General features: G+C 44.9%; 2 protein-coding genes and 2 non-coding genes across 4 annotated transcripts; all 4 read right to left on the bottom strand.

Annotated features, from left to right (window-relative positions):
- Positions 1-4888: 4888 nt before the first annotated feature.
- On the bottom strand, positions 4889-8046 carry ABT1 (activator of basal transcription 1). Its single transcript, XM_006047997.4, has 3 exons — positions 7738-8046; positions 6869-7074; positions 4889-6713 (listed from the first exon to the last, which is right to left on the bottom strand). Exons 1-3 carry the CDS (start codon positions 8006-8008, stop codon positions 6333-6335), a joined length of 858 nt encoding a protein of 285 aa, XP_006048059.2. The 5' UTR covers positions 8009-8046; the 3' UTR covers positions 4889-6332.
- Positions 8047-15676: 7630 nt separating this feature from the next.
- Positions 15677-17804, bottom strand: LOC123332261 (protein transport protein SEC31-like). Its single transcript, XM_044938268.1, has 2 exons — positions 17585-17804; positions 15677-17227 (listed from the first exon to the last, which is right to left on the bottom strand). Exon 2 carries the CDS (start codon positions 16965-16967, stop codon positions 16152-16154), a length of 816 nt encoding a protein of 271 aa, XP_044794203.1. The 5' UTR covers positions 16968-17227; positions 17585-17804; the 3' UTR covers positions 15677-16151.
- Positions 17805-20924: 3120 nt separating this feature from the next.
- Positions 20925-21014, bottom strand: TRNAY-GUA. Its single transcript is given in 2 exon segments — positions 20925-20960; positions 20978-21014. It is a non-coding gene; the product is annotated as a tRNA-Tyr (tRNA).
- A 317-nt stretch (positions 21015-21331) lies between these two features.
- Positions 21332-21421, bottom strand: TRNAY-GUA. Its single transcript is given in 2 exon segments — positions 21332-21367; positions 21385-21421. It is a non-coding gene; the product is annotated as a tRNA-Tyr (tRNA).
- Between the last annotated feature and the right edge of the window lie 1163 nt (positions 21422-22584).

Below are 22584 nucleotides of genomic sequence, written 5' to 3'. Positions count from 1 at the left end.
CCTAGAGCCAGACATCCTGGAATGTGAAGTCAAGTGGGCCTTAGAAAACATCATTATGAACAAAGCTAGTGGAGGTGATGGAATTCCAGTTGAGCTATTCCAAATCCTGAAAGATGATGCTGTGAAAGTGCTGCACTCAATAATGCCAGCAAATTTGGAAAACTCAGCAGTGGCCACAGGACTGGAAAAGGTCAGTTTTCATTCCAATCCCAAAGAAAGGCATGTCAAAGAATGCTCAAACTACCCCACAATTGCACTCATCTCACACGCTAGTAAAGTAATGCTCAAAATTCTCCAAGCCAGGCTTCAGCAATATGTGAACCGTGAACTTCCTGACATTCAAGCTGGTTTTAGAAAAGGCAGAGGAACCAGAGATCAAATTGCCAACATCCGCTCGATCATGGAAAAAGCAAGAGAGTTCCAGAAAAACATCTATTTCTGCTTTATTGACTATGCCAAAGCCTTTGTGTGGATCACAACGGAAAATTCTGAAAGAGATGGGAATACCAGACCACCTGATCTGCCTCTTGAGAAATTTGTATGCAGGTCAGGAAGCAACAGTTAGAACTGGACATGGAACAACAGACTGGTTCAAAATAGGAAAAGGAGTTCGTCAAGGCTGTATATTGTCACCCTGTTTATTTAAATTATATGCAGAGTACATCATGAGAAATGCTGGACTGGAAGAAACACAAGCTGGAGTCAAGATTGCCGGGAGAAATATCAAGAACCTCAGATATGCAGATGACACCACCCTTATGGCAGAAAGTGAAGAGGAACTCAAAAGCCTCTTGATGAAAGTGAAAGTTGAGAGTGAAAAAGTTGGCTTAAAGCTCAACATTCAGAAAATGAAGATCATGGCATCCAGTCCCATCACTTCATGGCAAATAGATGGGGAAACAGTGGAAACAGTGTCAGACTTTATTTTTCTGGGCTCCAAAATCACTGCAGGTGGTGATTGCAGCCATGAAATTAAAAGACACTTAGTCCTTGGAAGGAAAGTTATGACCAACCTAGATAGCATATTCAAAAGCAGAGACATCACTTTGCCAACAAAGGTTCATCTAGTTAAGGCTATGGTTTTTCCTGTGGTCATGTTATGGATGTGAGAGTTGGACTGTGAAGAAGGCTGAGCACCAAAGAATTGATGCTTTTGAACTGTGGTGTTGGAAAAGACTCTTGAGAGTCTCTTGAACTGCAAGGAGATCCAACCAGTCCATTCTGAAGGAGATCAGCCCCGGGATTTCTTTGGAAGGAATGATGCTAAAGCTGAAACTCCAGTACTTTGGCCACCTCATGCGAAGAGTTGACTCATTGGAAAAGACTCTGATGCTGCGAGGGATTGGGGGCAAGAGGAGAAGGGGACAACAGAGGATGAGATGGCTGGATGGCATCACTGACTTGATGGACTTGAGTCTGAGTGAATTCCAGGAGTTGTTGATGCACAGGGAGGCCTGGCGTGCTGCAATTCATGGGTTCGCAAAGAGTCGGACACAACTGAGTGACTGATCTGATCTGAACAGATCACATCCGTCAAAGCCAGCCCTGGGTGGGCTTGAACCACCACCCTTTTGGTTAACAGCCAAAGGTGCTAACTGATTGTGCCACAGAGCCAGACACTATAGAGTTTCTTTTCCAAGGATGTTATTTTTTCAGTTTAAACTGTATATAACATTTTAGAAATGTATCTTTTGCTGGGTAATAATACAGATATTATTCCTAGTAGAGAAAAACTGGAGTGTCAATTAAGTGGGCACTGGGATGCGGAACTGTTGTTTACCCAAACATGAGCTTATTCTAAGGAAAGACATCCAGACAGAACTTATTCTCATTTCAGTGAGAGAGTTTTCGCTAATAATTCAATTGATGGAAAACCCCTCGAAGGATTCCATAGACACGAAGATACATTAAATGGGAAAGACACCATTAAGAGCAACGAAGATGGGTAAATAATTTAGAAGAAAATCTGTTGTTAAGTTTTCCAATAGAAAGTTGGAAAAGTTGAGGGGAAACAAATGACCATCACGAAAGCCAAGCCTAGCAAGTTGTTCCTTGAAAAGAATTCAGGCGAGGGCTTCCTTTAGGTGAGTAGTTTGGGCACTTTCACATTTAGTTAAGTGAAAGCCATAACTCTGGTCTCCATTATCTTATTATTTCATATTAACTAGTGCTTTATTATGAATTTCTGTCCTGAATGTTCAAATGGGTGCAACAGTATCAATAAAATGTACCTAAAAGTGCATGGCGTTTTTCATTAGGTTATTTTCTCTTTATATATATAGTATATATTATATAAATATATAAAAATGTATTTAAAATATAGACCCTTAACTCAATCACACACAGTAGCTCACGGGTGGGATGAGTGGGCAGTAACTGACAAGAGTCCCGGTTATTCTCAGGTCCCTTGAGACCAGTCCTGGGTCAATGCCTGGTCTTCGCCCTGGAAGCTGCCACCCATTGAAGCCCTTCTACACCAGATGTGCTTCTCAAACACATTTTCTTGTCCTTCCCTCCCCTTTTACCCTTCCCCTGTGATTTCTAGGGTAATTTCAACCACGCCCTCCCATATCCTGCAGTATCCTGAGACACAACTGGTGTTTGTGCCTGCACCAGGCTCCTTTGTAAGTTCTTCTGCATCCTCCCGAGTTGATTTCACGCCTGAAAGGGGAGGCCGAGGAAAGGGAAAGCCAAAACACTTTACATTGCTATTCACGGAAGCTTAGTTCAGGTCTCAGAGGTATTCCACATTTTAACATATTAAAAAAAAAAAAAAATTAGAGCCTAGAAAAGCAAACACTTTAACCAATTACTTTCCATTTCATTCCCTCTGGCTGAGTTTATTACTCAGATCGCTTTGTGTGGTGAAGGAAATGGCAACCCACTCCAGTATTCTTGTCTGGAGAATCCTAGGGACAGAGGAGCCTGGTGGGCTGCCGTCTATGGGACCACACAGAGTCGGACACGACTGAAGTGACTTAGCAGCAGCAGCAGCAGCTTTGTGTGGGTGTGAGAATGGTGGACACATTTACCAAAAAGGAAGAAAATTACCTCTTCTGCTGGGAATTGGAGGTGGGACTCCCTCTTAAAGGTTGGGAAATCTAATTAACACAGAATCTTCCTCTGCTGAGGATAGGGTCACATCAAATAAACCCATCTAAGTTGAAAGCATCTGTAATTCCAAAATGCATTTAATATACCCAACCTACTGAACAGCATAACGTAGCCTGGTGGTGGTGGTTTAGTTGCCAAGTCTATCAGACTAGGCTCCTCTGTCCATGGGATTCTCCAGGCAAGAATACTGGAGTGAGTTGCCATTTTCTTTTCCAGGGGATCTTCCTGACCCAGGAATCAAAGCCGGGTCTCCTGCATTGCAGGCAGATGATTTACCAACTCTACCCTAAATGTGCTCAGGACACTTTCGTTAGTTGGGCAAAATCTAACCTAAAGCCTATTTCATAACTGTGTTATCTCATATTATTTATTGAATACTGTACTTTACCCTTATGATTGAATGGCTGCCCAGCTCCAGGAGAGTATCACACCACTTATCAATGGCACTAGCCATGGAAAAGATCAAAATTCAAAACTGGAAGTAGTTTCTACTGAATGTGCACCACCTTTGCACTGAAGATGAAAAATTAAACACTGAACCATTTTAAGTCAGGGACCACAAGCAATCCACTGAAACGTTAACTCTTAGAGAAACGGCACATTCCTGAGGCTTAGACAAAGGGTTTTTCCCCTTCAACTCCACAGTATTGTTACAAGACTACTTCCAGAGATATGAAGAACAATGGAAAAGTAAACTGAGGAAGAGTGCTTTGTGACTTTTGGACATTTTCAGGAATTTCACATGCCTGGACACACCTATCAAGAGCCCTCCTACTCTCTTAAGCAGAATCCCATTTCTCATCTTACCAATTTATCACTTTCTGCAAATACAGGGTCCTACCTTCTTGGATAGTGTGTAACTAAGTTGATTCAAAGAATTCATTGCAACAATAGGTTCCTAACTTAGTCTAACAGTCTAATCATATAGGGGATGGTTGAGCGCTAAATCACCCAATTTGCAACACTTGGTATTAGATTAATCCATTCATATTTGCAGTAACTCTTCACTATATGTCACATGATGTTCATGCAATAAACATTTACCATATACACATAGGCAAAGCAACTGGGGAAGATGCTGGTAATAAAAAACATTAAGGAGCAACTTGTGTCATATATGAGCCTAATTTTAATGATGGAAATGTGGAGATGATATGATTTTGTATGCTTGTGTATTAAACAAGTTAACTCATATAAAAAACTTAAGCATTGTTCAAATGGGGACAAAACTGGAAGTATAAAAAAGGTATTTTCCTTTCAAAGGGCTTAGAAGTGAGGGAATCACAATTATAGTTCCTGGGAAATCGATTTCCTTCCACCCATTCTTATTTTCATTTTTCACTCCACTTGTGACTTACCCACCCATAGGTGTGAGCTCCACATGCAGAACTGTTTAAACTTGAGACTGAAATGCTGACTTTGAATATCCTTATATATAACATCAATCTGGAAACACAAGTTCATTCATTCAAAAAATTAAGCCCTATGTGTGTTTTACTGTTAGTAACTTAAGTTTCTTCATCTTCGTATTCTCTATGTAGAAGTGACAACAGACACTCAGAACTTTGAATAAATGAATATAACAGCTTGTCAGATTCTGAAACTGGATCTTCCTGGTTCACATGGAAGACATCATGAAGAGTCCACATGGAATAAACCCACATGAAATGAGCACAGATGTGTTTGTGTGCTGAGTTTTGAGGATTGTGAAAAATGTTACACCTAACAGATCATAATTCATTTCTTTCCTCCCAAATAAACTGCACTTAACAAGTTGAGAGCTTAACAAAGCTTAGTTATTTAGAGCCAAAGTAGGTGAATCCACTTGACCCAAAGAACACAATGATAATTATATTGATGACAGTTAAGTAGAAAGAACAAAAAGAACCTAAGAACATAAATGGCACAAACAAAACTCAAATGACTTTACTATTATTGATCTAACACTTCCTGTAAGTTTAAAAGCCAGAATTTTAGTCTATTATGAGGCTGTGTATAGATATTTTTCAGTTTTTTGTTGACATCTGAGTTTTCATTTCCCATCAGTGGCTTACATGCATTCTATCACCTCCAGAGCTGCTTTGCATGTTGTTTGTGAACCTTCCCTTGTCTAAGCGTAGACAAAATGTATAAATGCACCAGAAGGACATCATGTGTGCACAACTACCTCCTAGGCTTTGCCCACCTTCACAACAGTCTGAACCCAACACGTCATCCATGGAGTTTTGTTTGCAATTACAGGAGTATATCAGGCTCTTTCAGACTTTGGTTCACTTCTCAGGATGTTGCTTACTTTCCCAGATAGAATCAATCAGGCCTTCCCATGGCCTCACTCTACCTCTTATATACATCTAGCATGATGCCTACAGTACTTCTATACATTTATTTCTTAAACATCTGTCTTTCTTAGCAGTCTATAAGACTTACACCAAGGGCCATGTGTCCTCATATAGTGACTTAGTAAACGTTGAATTAAATAAGTGTTAACAACAAGGCCTAAGAAATTGATTAGATAGGTAAATGTTGAATTAGGTAAGTGTTAACAACATGGCCTAAGAAACTGATTAGATGGAAAACTATCCAGGTTAAAATGGAGGGAGGTATCCTGTGTCCAGAAGATGGAGCGAAGGTGGGTGAATTCTGTCCAACACACAAGTTGGAACTTATCCAATGACCATCTCCACCCGGCCCCCCCCACGCCATAAACTACAAAGGCATGTTTAAAAATATGTATTTACATATATCTTTTTCTATTCTATAAATATATTTTGAAGGTAGCTCCCAAGCCACTCCAGCCCATTAACCCCTGTCCCTACTAATCTTTTCTAAATAAAAAGGATGTTGCTGCTGCCCAATAATGTGGTTGGTAAACAGCTGTCTGGACTAGCCATTATCACGCTAACTCAAGGTAAAGGCCGTTCCTGGGGCCAGAAAGTAGGACTTTTAAAGGGTCCCAGTGGGCAGAAGACAGGAAGCCAAGAACTGAACAAGGTAAAACAGACATGAGCAGACTAGCATAATCATGCTGGTAAGAACTAAGTGCCTCAGCCAGGCATGTACAGGAGCTGGGAGGAGGAAGAGGAGAGGCCTACAAAACTTCTGAGGAACTCACCAGACTCCTGGTTTGAGAAACACAACAGAATGTCCGCCTGGGTAGTCATTATAAGGTAGACAGGACGCTGGGCTGGGCTAGGAGGTGGAAGGGGCCTCTCTGACCCTCAAGAGTTCCTGACCGGTGAGGAGTTCCCCCTGCTCTCTGAGGGTGTAGGGGCTCCAAAGATCTTGGCAAGAAGCCCTCGGTTGGAGCGGGCCTGGTCCTGAGCGTTAGCCAGGCGAGCTCGTTCACGTCCCCCTGGCCGAGCTGCCTTCCGGGCCCTCATCTCCTGCTCAGTAGGACGCTGGACAAAGGCCCAGGAACCATTCGGGCGGGTAGAGTCCCCATCAGCCGCAAGAAAACGCTGTCCGCGCTCCACACTTCGAAGATAGAAGTCAGTCTCACGCTTGGCCTGGGCAACCTCAGCTCTCAGACGCTGCCTGCGCACCTGGCGCTCAAAAGCAAGATGCTCGCTGAGGTGGGACCAGGTAAAACGGTGCAGGTACTGTGGACAGGAAAACAAGAAAAGATCTGAGTAGGGCAGATCACAGATGGGGAGCTGATGGAAGGGATGGGCGCCAAAAAGATGATAGGGGTGCGTGGGCTGTGGCCGCGAAGGCGAGAGGGTGAGTGGTGCGGCAGACAAGCCAATCCCCTCACCTTGAGGTTCCACAGATCATAACGGAAGGGGCTGCGCCTGCGGGAGCCCATGGGCGTGTTGTGAAGACTGACCGCCACACGCTTGGCTACTCGCTTGTCCCGGAACTCCACCCAGCCCTCCGTGTAGTCCTTGCTGTACTTGGACCGCTTTTTCCCTCCGGCGGCGGAGGCAGCTGCTGCCTTCTTCTTGCGCTTCACGAACCCGTCTGGAGTCCAAGACAAAGCAGTGGTCAAAGAGGCCCATACAGCATCTACTCAACAGCATCTCCCACTCACCAATTCTCCAGACCTCCCCGCAGGCCAGGATCCCACCTTGTCTTTGCCCAGAAGTGGCTAACTGCATAGTCCACACTTTACCCCTCATCTAAACTCAACCTTTTCCTCAAATGTTAATTCTTTTATCATTACGTCTGCCCTAATCGTTCTATTTAAAACCTGCACAGGCCCCCAACCCCAATTAGTGACTGAATGGGAGTTGGGCGCGGCCTATCATATACTGTCTCTTGACCTGGGCCTCGACATGACAAAGAGATACGTTCAGTTTTGTGGAAAAATCAGAGATTTTAATTCAGGCCGTACTCATTTAACAAACTGGTAAATTCGCCTCAAGAAAGCAGGGTGAGCGGAGCCGAGATTAGAATCCAAAAATTAGCGAAGAATTTAGGCTCAGCTAGGTATACAAAGCTACCCACATTCTGCATTTCAGCCTTCTAAAAACGTGCGCGTCACCTACTTACCAAAGAAAACAGACGCAGGTCCCCGGCTCCGTCACCGCCTCCAAGCACGGCTGAGGCAACAAACACGCACTGTGTATTCAGTGCCGGCGAGTACCACCCCTCTTCCCTCACCATCAAGGCCTGAGCACTTACCCTCAGCCTGGAAAAAAACACGCCCGACCTCCCCGTAGGCGCTGAGAAGGTTCCGTACGTGTAAAGGCCTAAAGCGGGGCGGGATGTGGCCCAGGTACACAATGCCCGGCACTACCCGTTTCTTGCTGCCACCAGCCGCCTCTTTAGATTCCTCCTGTTCCTCCTCTGCCTCTAGTTTCTGGTCACTCCCTTCCAGAGGTCCCAGCTCCGCGGCGCCCAGCTCCAAACCCTCTACCTCCATGCTTGCCGATACGTAAGACAGGGCAGCCATAAAGCGCCGCGCCTCTGACGCACTAGTGTGCGACAGCCTGCGTTTGGTGGGCGGGGCCGGCTCGAGTGACGTCAAACGAAAAGAAAGGACTGTGCCGGAAAGTGCAGGAACTAGCGGAAAGGGCGGAAGTAGGCAGGGTCAGCCGCGAGATACAAAGCATGAGAACCTTTGACCCCCGAGCTGAAGAGACTAAGGCGAGGTAGACCCTCAAGTATAATTTATCCTAAAGAATTCCGTGGTGAAATGCAAAAGGAGGGGGATGAGGCATGCTCTTCGGAAATTTTGGAGAACTATTTTGGAAGTGAGGGGAGGTTTCTTTGTATTCTAGCGGTCAAAGTAGCATTTTACCCAAAGGACTCGGGTGAGACTCCAGTTGAGGGATGGCTCAACTTTTGAAGTTTACTGAAATTTCAGGTTTTTAATTAATTAAGTTTGAGTGTTAACTAATTTTCCAAATTTAATTTAGAGATTTGAGTTTTTAAAATTTAAGTTTTGAGAATGTAATTTACCTTTGCAAATAAAAGTTTTAGAAATTTAGTCAGACTTAATGTTTGAAAATTTCACTTGTGACCTTTTCATTTAGTTAAAATCTTTTTTACTTTAAAATATTAATTTAAAATTTGATTTTGTGAATAAATCGTCTAAAAGTTTTAACTTGCCACAATTTTTTATTTTAAAATTTGGCGCCTGTTTTACATTTGTGTTAATGCATGATTTGTATTTATACTTCTGTTTCAAACATCTACTGGCAAATGTATACTTAGCCTTGATTTAAGCCACCGCTAGGACAGGGAGCTTTATTCTCCCTGGGATTTGTGTTTTCACAGTGTTGGGGTCCAGGGTACCCAAAATGTGCCTCAGTGGCATACTGATTATGTTGAAATAAAGTTACTGAAGAATCTGGTATCACTACAAGAACTGCTGTTAGACTCTTCTGTCTCCCTAAAAGCAAGAAATCTCTCTTGTGAAAGGTGTACTCCATGCATTTGGTGGAAAGATACCATTAGCACCAAAGATATTCTAAGTTAAGGTTATATAAACAAACCTTACTTCTTTAATTTACTACCTCAAGCCTAAACTCTATTTAGATTCTTCAGTAGCTGGGTACCCAGAACCTAAGTTTCTTTGTCTAAAAAGTATCAAAGCTGCCTGATTTGGCCACTTCTTAGGTCCCATTTCCATGGGACCTCCATGTTCATGAATTAAAATTTCTTTCTTTTTCTCCTGTTAACATCTTGCAACCACAGGTACTCAAGAGGAGAAGGGGAAATTTCCCCCTCCCCAACAACAGATTTGCTGTTAGATCACAAACTAATTTTCCCTCTGTTGTAGCCAAACACTCCAGAAAGCAAACTCACTCAGAAGGACAGCATGAAGGAGTGGAGTGCAGTTTATTATACCAGCGGGTCTGAGGCAGAGTTTCCTCTTTAGCCAGGGTTACCAACCAATTTTTGTGACAACCTTTTATGCCCAAAGTGTACGTGCCCAAGCCCACATCTGCAAATTCTTTAAAACCCACTCTGGACAATGTTAGTAAGAGATACAATCAGGTTTTAGCCATAAATTCACATTCTAAAGCTATCTGGACATACAGTTTACCCCACATCAATAGGTATTATTAAGATTCAGAAGATAGTGATTGATTACATAGTGGGCATTGCATTCCTTCTGGCTCCGGGAGGTCTAGGTACAGGGTCTGCCTGGTCTGGTTTTTATCCATCCCGGAGACCTGTTCAGCCGCTGGTATTTTATCTGCATGGCCTCCCAGATATACAGTCCAAAAGTTTGCTGAGAGTGTAAGATGGAGTTCCTTTTCTTTTAAAAATGAAGTCAGTCCAGTCAAGGCAACCTGCTCCTTTCGTCTTTCATTCCCCCCTCTTGATGCTCTCAGCTTCTAATGTGAATATCACTTATAGGGACATATTGCACAATAGGTCCTTTGGCATGTACTTGGGTAAATGTAGTCAATATCAGCGACACAAATTGGACAATATACTGGAGAATACAAGGTCCACATAACAAAATTAACAGAGCAACTGTAACAACAATTGACAGTTCACCAATCGCCCTTTATCCATGAAAAAACAGAAGTCCAAAAAGGTACTGAGTCATCTGACATTTGTTTTACATGAGCTTGTGTATCTCTCAGAGCTTCAGTAACATTTCCAGACAAGACTGGGATATACACACAGCACTCAACCTTTATTATGGCACAAGTCTCTCCTTTGAGCAGCGGTCAAGATGTCCAAAGTCATTCTATTTTGAATTACTGCCTTTCTCATTTGTATTTGTTCAGTATTTAATGCTTGAATTGCCTTCAGGCTGTCATTTAGGGCCCTTTGGGTGAAATTAGTTAGGGCTTCAACTCTAATCATTGTACCTGTAGTGCCCAATGAAGGAACAAATGTAGCAGTCAAATAATCATACCAATGGAAAACTGATCGTGACCATCTGGCCCGTAGGGAGGGTACATTTAAGGGATCCTGTATTGTTGGCCTAATGTTCCCATGGGCCAAGGCTAGACCTAAAGTACATCTTCCTACCCACCCTTAGGTACCCATGGCCACAGATTGGTCCTGCATAACCAATGAGTGCTGTTTGGGGCAATCCACCGGATTCCGGGGTTGACTCCCTAGTCCGTCCCAGGCCATTGGGTGGATTGATTGGGATCATAAGTAATTTTATAGATCTTATAACACTGTTCTGTCCGTGGAAAGCCCATTGGCTTCAAGTCCTTTTTGTCTATTGTCTGGTTATTATATCCAGTAGTGAGTACAGCCTGTTCCCAGCAAATGTCAGCTATCATAACAAGTTGTCCCTTTTCTGGAGTAATCCACATATATTCATTTCATATCTGGTAAAATTGGTCAAAATACCTGTTTTTTTTTTAATTGTTTGGACTTATTGGCTATCACATAATATTGATAAGCATTTTCTGAGCTAAGAATACAATTAAAATGTATCCCGTGGCCTTTTGTCAGATCATCAGCCTTTTTATCAAACCAATGGGTAGTGGCTGCTGTAATGACAGTTTCCACATTCGACTTTTGTTGTTTCATCTGAAGAAAATAGTCACATAAACTAGGCATGTCACCCCTTCGTAGAGGTGACACCCACCACGGGAGTCCATCCATGATGGACATGGGCATAGCTCCACATACCCAGCAGTTAGATCTATTGTGGAGTCAGCATAAGAATGTCCCCATGAGATGAAAACGTTGTCTTGTGCTGAAATTAGGGTTAGTCCCAGGATACCAGAAAGTCCATGTAGTAGGAGTTGATTGCGGAGCTTCATTTTTTCTTTTTAAGATGATCTTGGTTTCACGGAAATCAGCGAGGTCCTTTTGTATAGTCCACTCGGCATCCTCCAGGTGTGTGTGGTATGTCCTCTTCACCCTCGTGTGATGGATCCAGGGAGTGACACCTGCAACTTTAACTGCCTTAGGTGTAGTTAGTACAAGAGTATATGGACCTTTCCAATGTGGGGCCAAGGAGTCATGCTTCCAGTCCTTGACCCACACTTGATCACTGGGCACAAATTCATGAATCTGCTCCCCAAGGGGGAATGACACCCATTCTTGGACAAACTTAGTTACCTGGTTTATCACTTTACCTAATTTTTCCATCCTCTGTGAAATCCCAGTCCCCTCTTACATGGCAAATTTGCCAACACCTGTCTTACTATGGGAGGGGGTCTTCCATAGACAGTTTCATAAGGAGAATAACCATGGGAACACGGGGTCATTCTTAATTTGAGCAAGGCCACCGGAAGTAAGTCCATCCATGAACTGTCAGTCTTTATGATCCATTTTGAAAGTGTATCTTTTAGGGTTTGGTTAGTTCTTTCCACCATTCTGGAACTCTGGGGTCTATATGCTTTATGTAATTTCCATTTGACATTTAGAGGTTTACATAGTTGTTGAATTAAATTGGCTACAAAAGCAAGACCATTGTCTGATCCTATACTGGTTGAGAACCCGAATCTGGGGATTATTTCTCGAATCAGACAATGAGCCACTTCATTTGCTTTTTCAGTTCAGGTGGGGAACGCCTCTACCCAACCTGAAAAGGTACGTACCACAACTCGTAAATAATGATAATACCAGTAGAGTTTCATTTCAGTAAAGTCCACTTCTAAATGTTCAAAGGGCAGAGTACCCTTTAATTGTATTCCCGGAGATTTCTGCTTATGTCCGGGGGTAGCATTGACCTCTGAGCAAGCAGAACAGTTCTGGGATTCCATTTTACACAAGGAAGAAAGCCGTGGTATTAAAAAATATTTCCGAATTAATTCTTCCATTTTGTCACATCCCAAGTGAGTGGCCTGGGGTACCGAGACACTAATGAAGAGGCCAATATTTCGGGAACTAGCAACCTGCTATCCAGCAGTTCCCACCAGCCCTTTTCATTCTTGGTGGCCCTTTCTATTTCAGACAGCTGGTCTTGGGCCGGGGTGTACTGTGGGAGAGTTGAAGTTAACTCGGGCATTCTCAAGAGCACAAAAGCCTTAACAATCCCACCCCAGTGACTCCAAATTCTTCAGCGGCTTATTTTGTGGCTCCATCTGCCTGTCGATTTCCCCACGCCTGCAGGGTGCCCTCTTTTTGGTGAGCCCAGCAATATATTATTGCTACTTTTTCAGGTTCCCATACAGCATCTAGTAGGGTCAAGATCTCTTCCTTGTTTTTGATGTCTTTACCGTTAGCTGTTAAGAGCCCTCTCTCCTTGTATAGGGCCCCATGTACATTGCAAAGTAGCAAAAGCATACCTGGAGTGAGTGTAAACGTTGGTCTTCTTACCTTTTGACATCTGGAGGGCCCGAATGAGAGCCCATAATTCAGTCCGTTGAGCAGACCAGCGAGATGGCAGAGAACCAGCCTCGACGATGCTCTTTTCTGTGACTACCGCATACCCCGACAGCCATTGTCCTTGTTTCACCAGGCTGGTGCCATCAGTGTACAGGACCCACTGTGGGTCCAGGATTGGCTAGTCTCTCAGGTCAGGTCTGCTAGCATAAACTTCTTCCAGGATTTCTTCACAATTATGTGAGGGTCCGCCTTCCCCCATAGGAAGGAATGTAGCCGGATTTAAGGTCTGACAGAGCTCAATAGTAACATGGGGGTTCCCACATAAAAGTCCCTGATATTGGGTAATCTGCTACGTTGACAACCATTTGTGGGGATCTCCTCATAGGAGAGCATTGACCTCATGGTGGACCTTTACAATTAAGTTTTGGGCCAAAGTTAGCTTGGTTGCTTCTCGGACCAGTAAGGCAACCACGGCAATCACTCGAAAGCACCCGGGCCACCCGGTGGCAATGTTGTACAGCCATTTTGAGAGATAGGCCATTGGTCTATCCCACGTCCCCATAGCCTGGGTTAATACCCCCATAGCCTGGGTTAATACCCCCATAGCCACTTTGTCTTTTTCAGTCACATAAAGAGTGAATGGTTTAGTAAGTTCTGGCAGACCCAATGCAGGTGCTGATGTAATTGCCAATTTTAACTTTTCAAAGGCCTGTTGCTGCCTCTCAGTCCAATTTCGTGAATTCCCTTCAGGCCCTGTTAAGAGTTCATATAACGGCTAGTCCATCTGAGAGTATCCTGGGATCCAAATTCTACAGAACCCAGTGGCTCCCCAAAATTCTCAGACCTATTGTCAGGTTTTTGGTCATGGGATTCTCAAGATTACTTCGTTTCTGGATTGGTCCAACAGTCTTTTGCCCCCTCTCAGGACAAACCCCAAATATCTTACCTCCTCCTTGTAGATCTGTGCCTTTTTCTTCGAAACTCAGTAGCCCGCCTCCATCAACAGTTCTAGCAAAGCCTTAGTTCCTTCCCAGCAGTGTTCTTTATTCTCTTCAGCCAACAGCAGATCATCCATGTATTGTAGCAACCAGTATCTAAACCTTCCTGGCTGGAATGAATCCAGATCGGAAGCCAAGACTTGCCCAAAAATGATCGAGGAATTCTTAAATCCTTGTGGGAGGCAAGTCCAAGTGAGCTGTTGTTTGGTGCTCCCTGCTGGATCTTCCCAATCAAAGACAAAAATGGGTTCAGGTACTGGAGCAATGTGGATACAAAAGAATGTGTCTTTTAGATACAGGCAAGTATAGATCTTAGCACTTGGTGGGAGGAGGCTGAGTAAGGTATATGGGTTAGCAACAGTGGAGTGTAGAGTTATCACTGCTTGGTTGACCTGTGTGAGGTCCTATACAGGCCTGTAGTCCTGTCCCCCTTCCTTCTTAACTGGCAAGATCAGTGTGTTCCAGGCTGACTGGCATTCAATCATGATGCCCACCTGCTGTAGCGTATTTATATGTGGCAAGATACCAAATTAGGCCTCCAGCGGTAGCTGGTACTGACATTTCCTGACTGGTATGGCACCAGGTTTGAGTTCTCTTACCACCGGAGCTTAATGTTTGGCGAGCCCGGGCAGGGGCAGGGGGGTGGGGGGGGGGGGGGAGGGTGGATATCTTTCGCCCAAACCTCAAGGAATTGTTGGATTAGCTCTCTCTCTGGATTGTTTAACCCATCAGACTTCCCTTCCGAAGGATCATGCAACCTCCATTCATCTTGAGGGGTTACCGAGAGGGAGAGTAAATAGGTGGTCAAGCCCACTGGAGAGTGGGTCTTTCTTGGGGGGAAAGGTCACTTGTGGCCCCAATTTAGACGACAAGTCTCTCCACAACAGAGGTACTGGGCATTCAGGAATATACAAGAATTCATAAGTCACTTGATGCCCCCCACCCCTATCTGGCATTTTTTGGGTAGACAGAATGGCCTAATCAGCTTTTCCCTGGTTACTCCTACAGCAGTGACCTTCTCTGGGGGGCCAGCGGTTCGGTCACCACTGGCATTTCTGCTCCAGTATTCACCATAAAGTCAATAATTTGCTTCTCCACTTTTAGTTTTACCATGGGCTCTTGGGGACCTTGTGTCTTTGAGCCCTGGCACCCCTATTCAGCCTCCAGTTCAGCCAGCCCTAAAACAGCCAATGCCAGTTATTTTTCCCAGCTATTCTGGGGGCATTCATTTTTCCAATGGCCGAAGCCCCGGCATCAGGTGCATTGATTTGGTTGCAGGGCGGTCCTGGGCTTCCTTGTAGGAGGCTTGCCAGGAGACCAACTCTGATTTAGAGGGGGTGGAGGTTTTGGGGAAGGCCCAGGGAGGGGGCTTCCCAAGGCCTCAGCCAGTAACGCGATCCTCTGATCTGCTCTCTTGTTATCCTTCTCTCCGTTTTTTATCAGCCTTCTTTTTTGCCTCCATGTCTCTGTTTCTGAACACCTTATTAGCAATGTCAATTATTTGTCATCTGGTCGTGGCTAATACTCCGTCTACCTTTTGGAGCTTGCGTCTGATATCAGGGTAGGCTTGAGATACAAAGGCTGTATTTATCACAATTTGAGACCAAGCTGCCTCTGGATCTGCTAAGTCACTTCAGTCGTGTCCGACTCTGTGCGACCCCATAGACGGCAGCCCACCAGGCTCCCCCGTTCCTGGGATTCTCCAGGCAAGAACACTGGAGTGGGTTGCCATTTCCTTCTCCAATGCATGAAAGCGAAAAGTGAAAGTGAAGTCTCTCAGTCGTGTCCGAGTCTTCGCGACCCCATGGACTGCAGCCTACCAGGCTCCTCCGTCCATGGGATTTACCAGGCAAGAGTACTGGAGTGGGGTGCCATTGCCTTCTCCGATGCCTCTGGATCTATTGGTGTATAAAGTCTATAGGTCTTGCATAGTCTTTCATAAAACTCAGTAGGTGTTTCAGTTTCCTTTCGGACTACTTCGGTAGGTTTTGCCTTATTTATAGGCTTACGGGACGCCCTCTTGAGACCTTGTAAAATAGCCGCCCTATATCTCTCAAGGTGGCCCCTTCTGCCTCTGTGTTATAGTCCCAACCCGGCCTTTCATCAGGGGTGGCTAATTCTGCCTACCGCTGTGGGTTTACAGTACACTCGGGGGCCACTTCTTGTAGCCATTTTCTAGCCTCAGTATGGATCCTGTGTCTTCTTCAGTGCTGAAGAGGGAGACTAGCAGCTGGATTATGTCGTCCCACGTAAGACGTTAGATTCGAAAAATAGTCTCCATCAGCCTAATCATGCGTTGTGGCTCCTCCGAGTACGGTGGAGTGAGTTTCTGCCAATTTAGTAGGTCCACAAAGGAAAATGGTTGGTAATAGTAGGCGCGGGGAGGCTGGTGGTAGTGTCTGTCTGCTGAACAGGCTGTTGTAGCTCTCTGCGAGGCACTTGTTGCGGGACGCTTTCCCCCGGCTCCTTGGTGGAGCGCAGCCTCGGTCGAATTCCTGTGTCTCCTTCCCCTCTTCCGTCAGTACTCACCGGGAGAGGCGGATACTGCTTAGGAGGTTCCGCTGAGGCTGAGTCCTGTGGACGTTGACTAGAGGTTCCTACCGCCGGGATCGGAGCCTGCCGAGATGGCAGCTCTACGATCTCCGGGGTAATTGGCCCAGGAGCAACTGGTGGAGCCCCAGCAGGCCCTGGATCCGTGGTCATTAAGGCGGCCTCCGGTCCTGGTGGAGCATTAGGTGGCCGACGCGTCATCCAGTATGGGGGAGAGGGCAAATCGCTCCCGTCCGGATCCTGCAGAATTTCTTTTTTGTCATCAGTCGATTTTTGTGCCATTAATGTTTTCCCTCTCTCTTTTTGAATGCAGAGTCTTGCCCGAGGGGGAGGATCTCGAGCCAACCACAGCCATGAATCAATATATGGGTATTGATCCGGCTGCTCCGGCGTTCCTGTTACTACTGCAGAGACTGCTTTTATTGTTTTTAAGTCCATGGTGCCCTCTGGTGGCCATCCTATTCCCAGAGAGGGCCGTTCAACCTCACAGAATATGCGGAGTCGGTTAGGCGTCATGTTCACCCCATAGTCGTCTTCAAATCCCTTCTTAAAATTCTTAATCACGCACTCCAATACAGTTGCCTTAGATACACTTCCTCCCATCTCGCTTACCTTCTTGAACCTTCTTCCTTCCCTTTTCGTTCTGTCCACAAGTTCTCGGTATCCTAAGTACTTCTTGATATTTCCACTCAATGAAACACTTAAATTGCCATTCCGCCTCCTTAATTGGGGTGAGGAGAGCCTTCATGCCAGAAGGGGGATCGGGGAGTCTTCACCTGGAGGTCCGCACGGCCCAACCAGAACACCAAGTGGTCCAAGATTGTTTCTCCTCTCACTTTGAAAGTCCGTTCTGCCTTGGTGGGCTTGATTGGGTGAGGATGAAAACATAGATGGATTAAATATCCCACGTCCCAGACCGTCTCCGAAAAGGTCAATTTTTATTCACTCGCGTATTTCCCTCCCTTTAGCCTGATAACCCTGAGGGGATCAAAAATTCCACAGCAGATGGGACACCTCTTCGGGGAGGGCAGAATATAAGCACACAAAGACCAAGTTTCTTCCTCCCAAAACTCTCTTGCAATCGCCTGGTAATAATTTACCCCAAGACGACGCGGACACCACCTCCTTTGTGACTTTGACTGTCAGTGTGTGTCCCCTATTCCCTCCCAGGGGGTTGATCAGGCCGCCTCTTCCACCCCGCAGGGTGGGAACCTCCTTACCTGAGCGCCTAACTCCCCTGCCGCAGTCCACTACCCACTAACGTGAAAGATCCCTGCGTGGAGAAGTGAAATCTTTCCAGAAGGGCGAGGCGCCTTTCCCCGTCTAGAAGATCCGAGCCGCGAAGCCTCCGAGTAGCCCCAAATGGGACTTGTCTCTCACAGAGAGGAGTTTCCCGGCCTGCCGGGGTCCAGCCCCAGCTGATCCAGGGTATTCAAAGGAGAGACGGCATAGGCGAGGGTCAGGAAACAACTGCTTAATTACACGTTAATTAAGAGTAATAGAATGAGGATAGCTCAGTAGGAAAATTCAGTGGAGAAAAGAGGCTGAGTAGCTTGGTTTAGGCGGGAGACCAATAAACCTTCAAGACAAGAAGTTTGCACCACTTACGTAGGCCGCAGGCGTCCTTCCGTTCTCCCGAAGGAGAGGAGACACTGAGGCCTCCCCGGTCGGATCTTAGAAGCCCAGGCATAATTAGCAAGCATGGTGGGTTCCGCGCTCCAGATGGAGACTCAGCCAGAAGTTGAAAGAGAGAGCGACATGGGGAGACCAAGTTTCAGTGAACAAGGCCCGCACTTTATTTTCCAAAGTAGTTTTTGTACCTTAAGTTATGCATAGAGGATAATGGGGGAAGGGGTGGAGTCATGCAAGGACAGCAGTTCCTGGTTCTAATTGAAGCCAGGCTTTCAAACTTATCATATGCAAAAGTTCAGGTGATTGACATCATCTTCTGGCCAGGAGGCCTGTTAACATTTTAAGAAACTTATTTTTCTCTAAAGGTGATTATTCCAAAGTCAGGCACCAGCCTCCAAAAAAGCACTGGACAAAGCTGCATTTTACATTTCTATACACCCATTATATCAATCAATACACTGCCAAGGACACAGTAGGTAAGGAGTATGGAGACTTAGCAGCAAACATTGGCCCAACAAGTGAAAAACCCTTCACCAATACAATTTCTAATCAATCTTTTAACTACTCAAAGGAATCTGTGTTTAGGCAGTTTAGAACATCTCCTGCCTCTCACAGTTGGGAGGCTCTGAACAATCACATGTGGCCGGAAAAACCTATTCAGGCAGGCTAGAGGATTTCCAAAGGAGTTTTTAGGTTGAAACACTGTCACACCAGGAATTATTAACTGGAGCTGTAAGCTAACTCTTTTTTCAGAGAGAGGTAGTGGGGGACAGCCCCCCCGTAAAGTCAGAGGTGTAGGTGAAAGCACAAAGCAGAAAGTAGGCAGACTCTGGTTTTGGGGGTAGATGCTCCAGAATTTCCAGGGGGACTCCTGAGGCTCGATCCCGCGTTTGCGTATGCCGAGCCTCCTTCCTCATGACCTTTGTCATGGGCGGAGTTCCTCACGCTGGCTCCCGGCAGTGATAGAATTCCAGTTGAGCTATTCCAAATCCTGAAAGATGATGCTGTGGAAAGTGCTGCACTCAATATGCAATATGCACTCAATATGCAATATGCCTGCTCCCGGCACCGGCCAAAGCACGAAATGTAGCCAAACGCTCCGGGAAGCAAACTCACTCAGAAGGATAGCGTGAATAGTGGATTGCAGTTTATTACACCCGCGGGTCCGAGACAGAGTTTCCTCTTTAGCCAGGGACCCGACCGATTTTTGTGACAACCTATTATGCCCAAAATGTACGTGCCCAAGCCCACATCCCCAAATTCTTTAAAACAGGCTCTGGACAACGTTAGTCAGAGATACAATCAGGTTTTAGCCGTAAATTCACATTCTAAAGCTAACTGGACATACAGTTTAGCCCACATCAATAGGTATTATTAAGATTACAGATAGTGATTGATTAGATAGTGGACATTGCTTTCCTTCTGGCTCCGGGAGGTCTAGGTACGGCGTCTGCCTGGTCTGGGTTTTCGTTCGTGTGCTGATATTTTATCTCCATGGCCTCCCAGATATACAGTCCAAAAGTTCGCCGAGGGTGTAAGATGGAGTTCCTTTTCTTTTAAAAATGGAGTCAGCCCAGGCAGAGCAACCTGCTTCTTTCCTCTTTCACCTCCATGAGCTGAACAACCGCTAGAACGAACTCGGCCCTGGCAGTTCCCAACTATGGCGAGGCCTTGAACGCGGTCCCTTCATCAAACCAGAGGCCGCTTTCGGGCTCGCTCCCCTCATCTTGTGGCCGGAGGACTTGTCCGTTTGTGCGCGCTACCCGTGTCCTTAAGGCGCCAAGGTTCCTCCGACCCACATCTGCCTTGGGGTCGACTTCAAGGCGCCGAGCCCTGGAATGCATACAAATACTTGGGCCGGCTTCCTGGAAGGGGCTGTGGACGAGTTTGTGGCTCAAGATTTCCCATCCCGGTGGAACCAGGGAACCAAGAAAGCCAGAGGATGGAAGCAGTAGTAAATCTACCCACAGTTATAATCCGAGATGACAGTCGTTGCTGAACAGGACTCCAAGTATATTTTCTAAAGTTAACTCGTCACGTGCTCTTTGATGGAGTGGTTCTAAAGACTAATAAACTGTGTTTCTCTAGTTCTCATATGCCTGTTTCATTCATTTATGGACGAGAACTTTCTGTTAGTTGCCTCCTACTTTTTTGGAATAGGGAGAGAAACAAACTAGGTTTCGCTTTTAGCTCTTAACACCGAAGTCTTCAAAATACTGAGCCACAGAGAGTGAAACGAGAAAACTTTGGGGGATTGACTACAAGAATGAGGGAGGTGGGTCTTGTGCAAGAGTAGATGATGTCCGTTGCCACTGTGATGGCCACAATGGTAAATTATTCTGTGTTCTTTACCTTGGGTGTATTTGAAATTGTCATTGATAGAAAGTTTATTCACATAAGTCTCAACATAGAGCTTTAAAGGCCTTTGAACCTTTAGGAAAAATGAAAACATTGTGATAGGGTGACCTACCCCTTTGCCATAAACCCCTTCTCAATTCCTTGAAAAATCAGTTCCTGGAGATTCTTTAGCAACCCAGATGAAAAAAACCTTTTTTGACAGCTTCCTGTGCCTACCTCAGGTTCATTTGTTTGTTTATCTATCTATTCCTACAAGGTCATCGTGTTTAGGCTTGCAATGCTGCTAAGTCAATTCAGTCGTGTCCGACTCTATGCGACCCCAGAGACGGCAGCCCATCAGGCTCCCCCATCCCTGGGATTCTCCAGGCAAAAACACTGGAGTGGGTTGCCATTTCCTTCTCCAATGCAGGAAAGTGAAAAGTGAAAGTGAAGTCGCTCAGTCGTGTTCGACCCTCAGCGACTGCAGCCTTCCAGGCTCCTCAGTCCATGGGATGTTCCAGGCAAGAGTACTGGAGTGGGGTGCCTTTGCCTTCTCCGTTAGGCTTGCAATGGTTTTCCTAAAATGAGACCTCCTTCGAGCCGGATTCGAACCAGCGACCTAAGGATGACCATCAATCAAGTTCCTACAGTCCTCCGCTCTACCAACTGAGCTATCGAAGGAGCTACTGAGCAGTTGTCTTAGAATACTTTAAATAATCTTTACCTGAGTATTGTAATTTTGACTATTTAAAAATAAAAAGAGGCAAACATGAAAGGTGCTAGAAATATTCTAAAATTAATATGGGTAGTGATTATGTAATTGTATTTTAAAAATTAATTCCCTTGAACACTAAAGAGTTTTGCTTTGCTACTCCTGTTCTATCTGCTTTAGCTCCTCCTCTCTCAATCAAAAGTGAGCCATGAGTGATACGGTTTTCCTAAATGGGTAGGAGAGAGACTTGTTATCTTGAAGCGGAGTTACTTTTCAAAAAGTGTCCTCCTTCGAGCCGGATTCGAACCAGCGACCTAAGGATGACCATCAGTCAAGTACCTACAGTCCTCCGCTCTACCAACTGAGCTATCGAAGGATCACGTCTGGGAACTTTTTAGACTCTCTTTTCTAATGTCTATCCAGATGATTTCTGCTTTGATAATACGCATTCATTTTTAAAAGTATAATTCATTTTAAGCAGCCTTTTTAAAGGCTGAATAAGTCCTATGTCATGATCTGGGTAATTGCTTTCACGGATTTAATAAACATCTAAAATCCATTGGGTTGTACATCTAGGACGTTAGGATATTGTTCTATGTATATCTTAAAAGTTCTACCGGTATCCCACGTCCTCCTCCCTAAGTTTTACATACCTAGGGTGAATTTCTTGCATTACGCCCGATTTCCTGCTGTCCCCTCTAATTACCATTTCCTTTTTCTCTAGAAAAAAATGTCTGCTGCTGCTGCCAAGTCACTTCAGTCGTGTCCGACTCTGAGCGACCCCAGAGACGGCAGCCCACCAGGCTCCCCGTCCCTGGGATTCTCCAGGCAAGAGAATTTCTCCACTGGAGATTCTCCACTGGAGTGGGTTGCCATTTCCTTCTCCAATGCATGAAAGTGAAAAGTGAAAGTGAAGTCACTCAGTCGTGTCCGACTCTTAGCGACCCTATGGACTGCAGCTCACCAGGCTCCTGCGTCCATGGGATTTTCCAGGCAAGAGTACTGGAGTGGTTTGCTCAATAAATGATATAATTACTGAAAACACAATTAGGTTAAAGAGGACCCCTAAGTTGTGAACAGAGAAATATCTGGTGCATTTTCGTATCATTGTGATTCTCTTTCTGAAAATCTAATGGGAAATTGTGTGTGTTCATAGATCTAATGATGAAATATGTGGAGTGTCAATTTTTTTAGTTGGATAAATAATTTGGGTGGTTCATATTATATTGAATGATTACTGTGGTGCAATTAAAGTGAACCCAAAACACCTATGAAATTTAAATGCAAATATAAATAAATGGTTTTTCCGGAATAAATCGTCAAACATTGAGGTTCAACAGAGATTGCCTTAGACTTGTGCCTAAAGCAGAAATAGACATAAATGGGGAATACACTAAATTATGTGGAGAGAAAAGGCTTTCTTTGGAAATACACTTAAGGAAAATATATTTTATAAATGTCTGTGCTTATTTATACAAATTTATGCAAAACTATATTATTTATACAAAATGATATTATTGAAAAATATTCCCAAATTTT

Source organism: Bubalus bubalis, chromosome 2, assembly GCF_019923935.1.
Source record: "Bubalus bubalis isolate 160015118507 breed Murrah chromosome 2, NDDB_SH_1, whole genome shotgun sequence".
Taxonomy (NCBI): domain Eukaryota; kingdom Metazoa; phylum Chordata; class Mammalia; order Artiodactyla; family Bovidae; genus Bubalus; species Bubalus bubalis.
The sequence above is the reverse complement of the archived record's forward strand: the minus strand, read 5'-3'. Positions and strand labels throughout refer to the sequence as shown.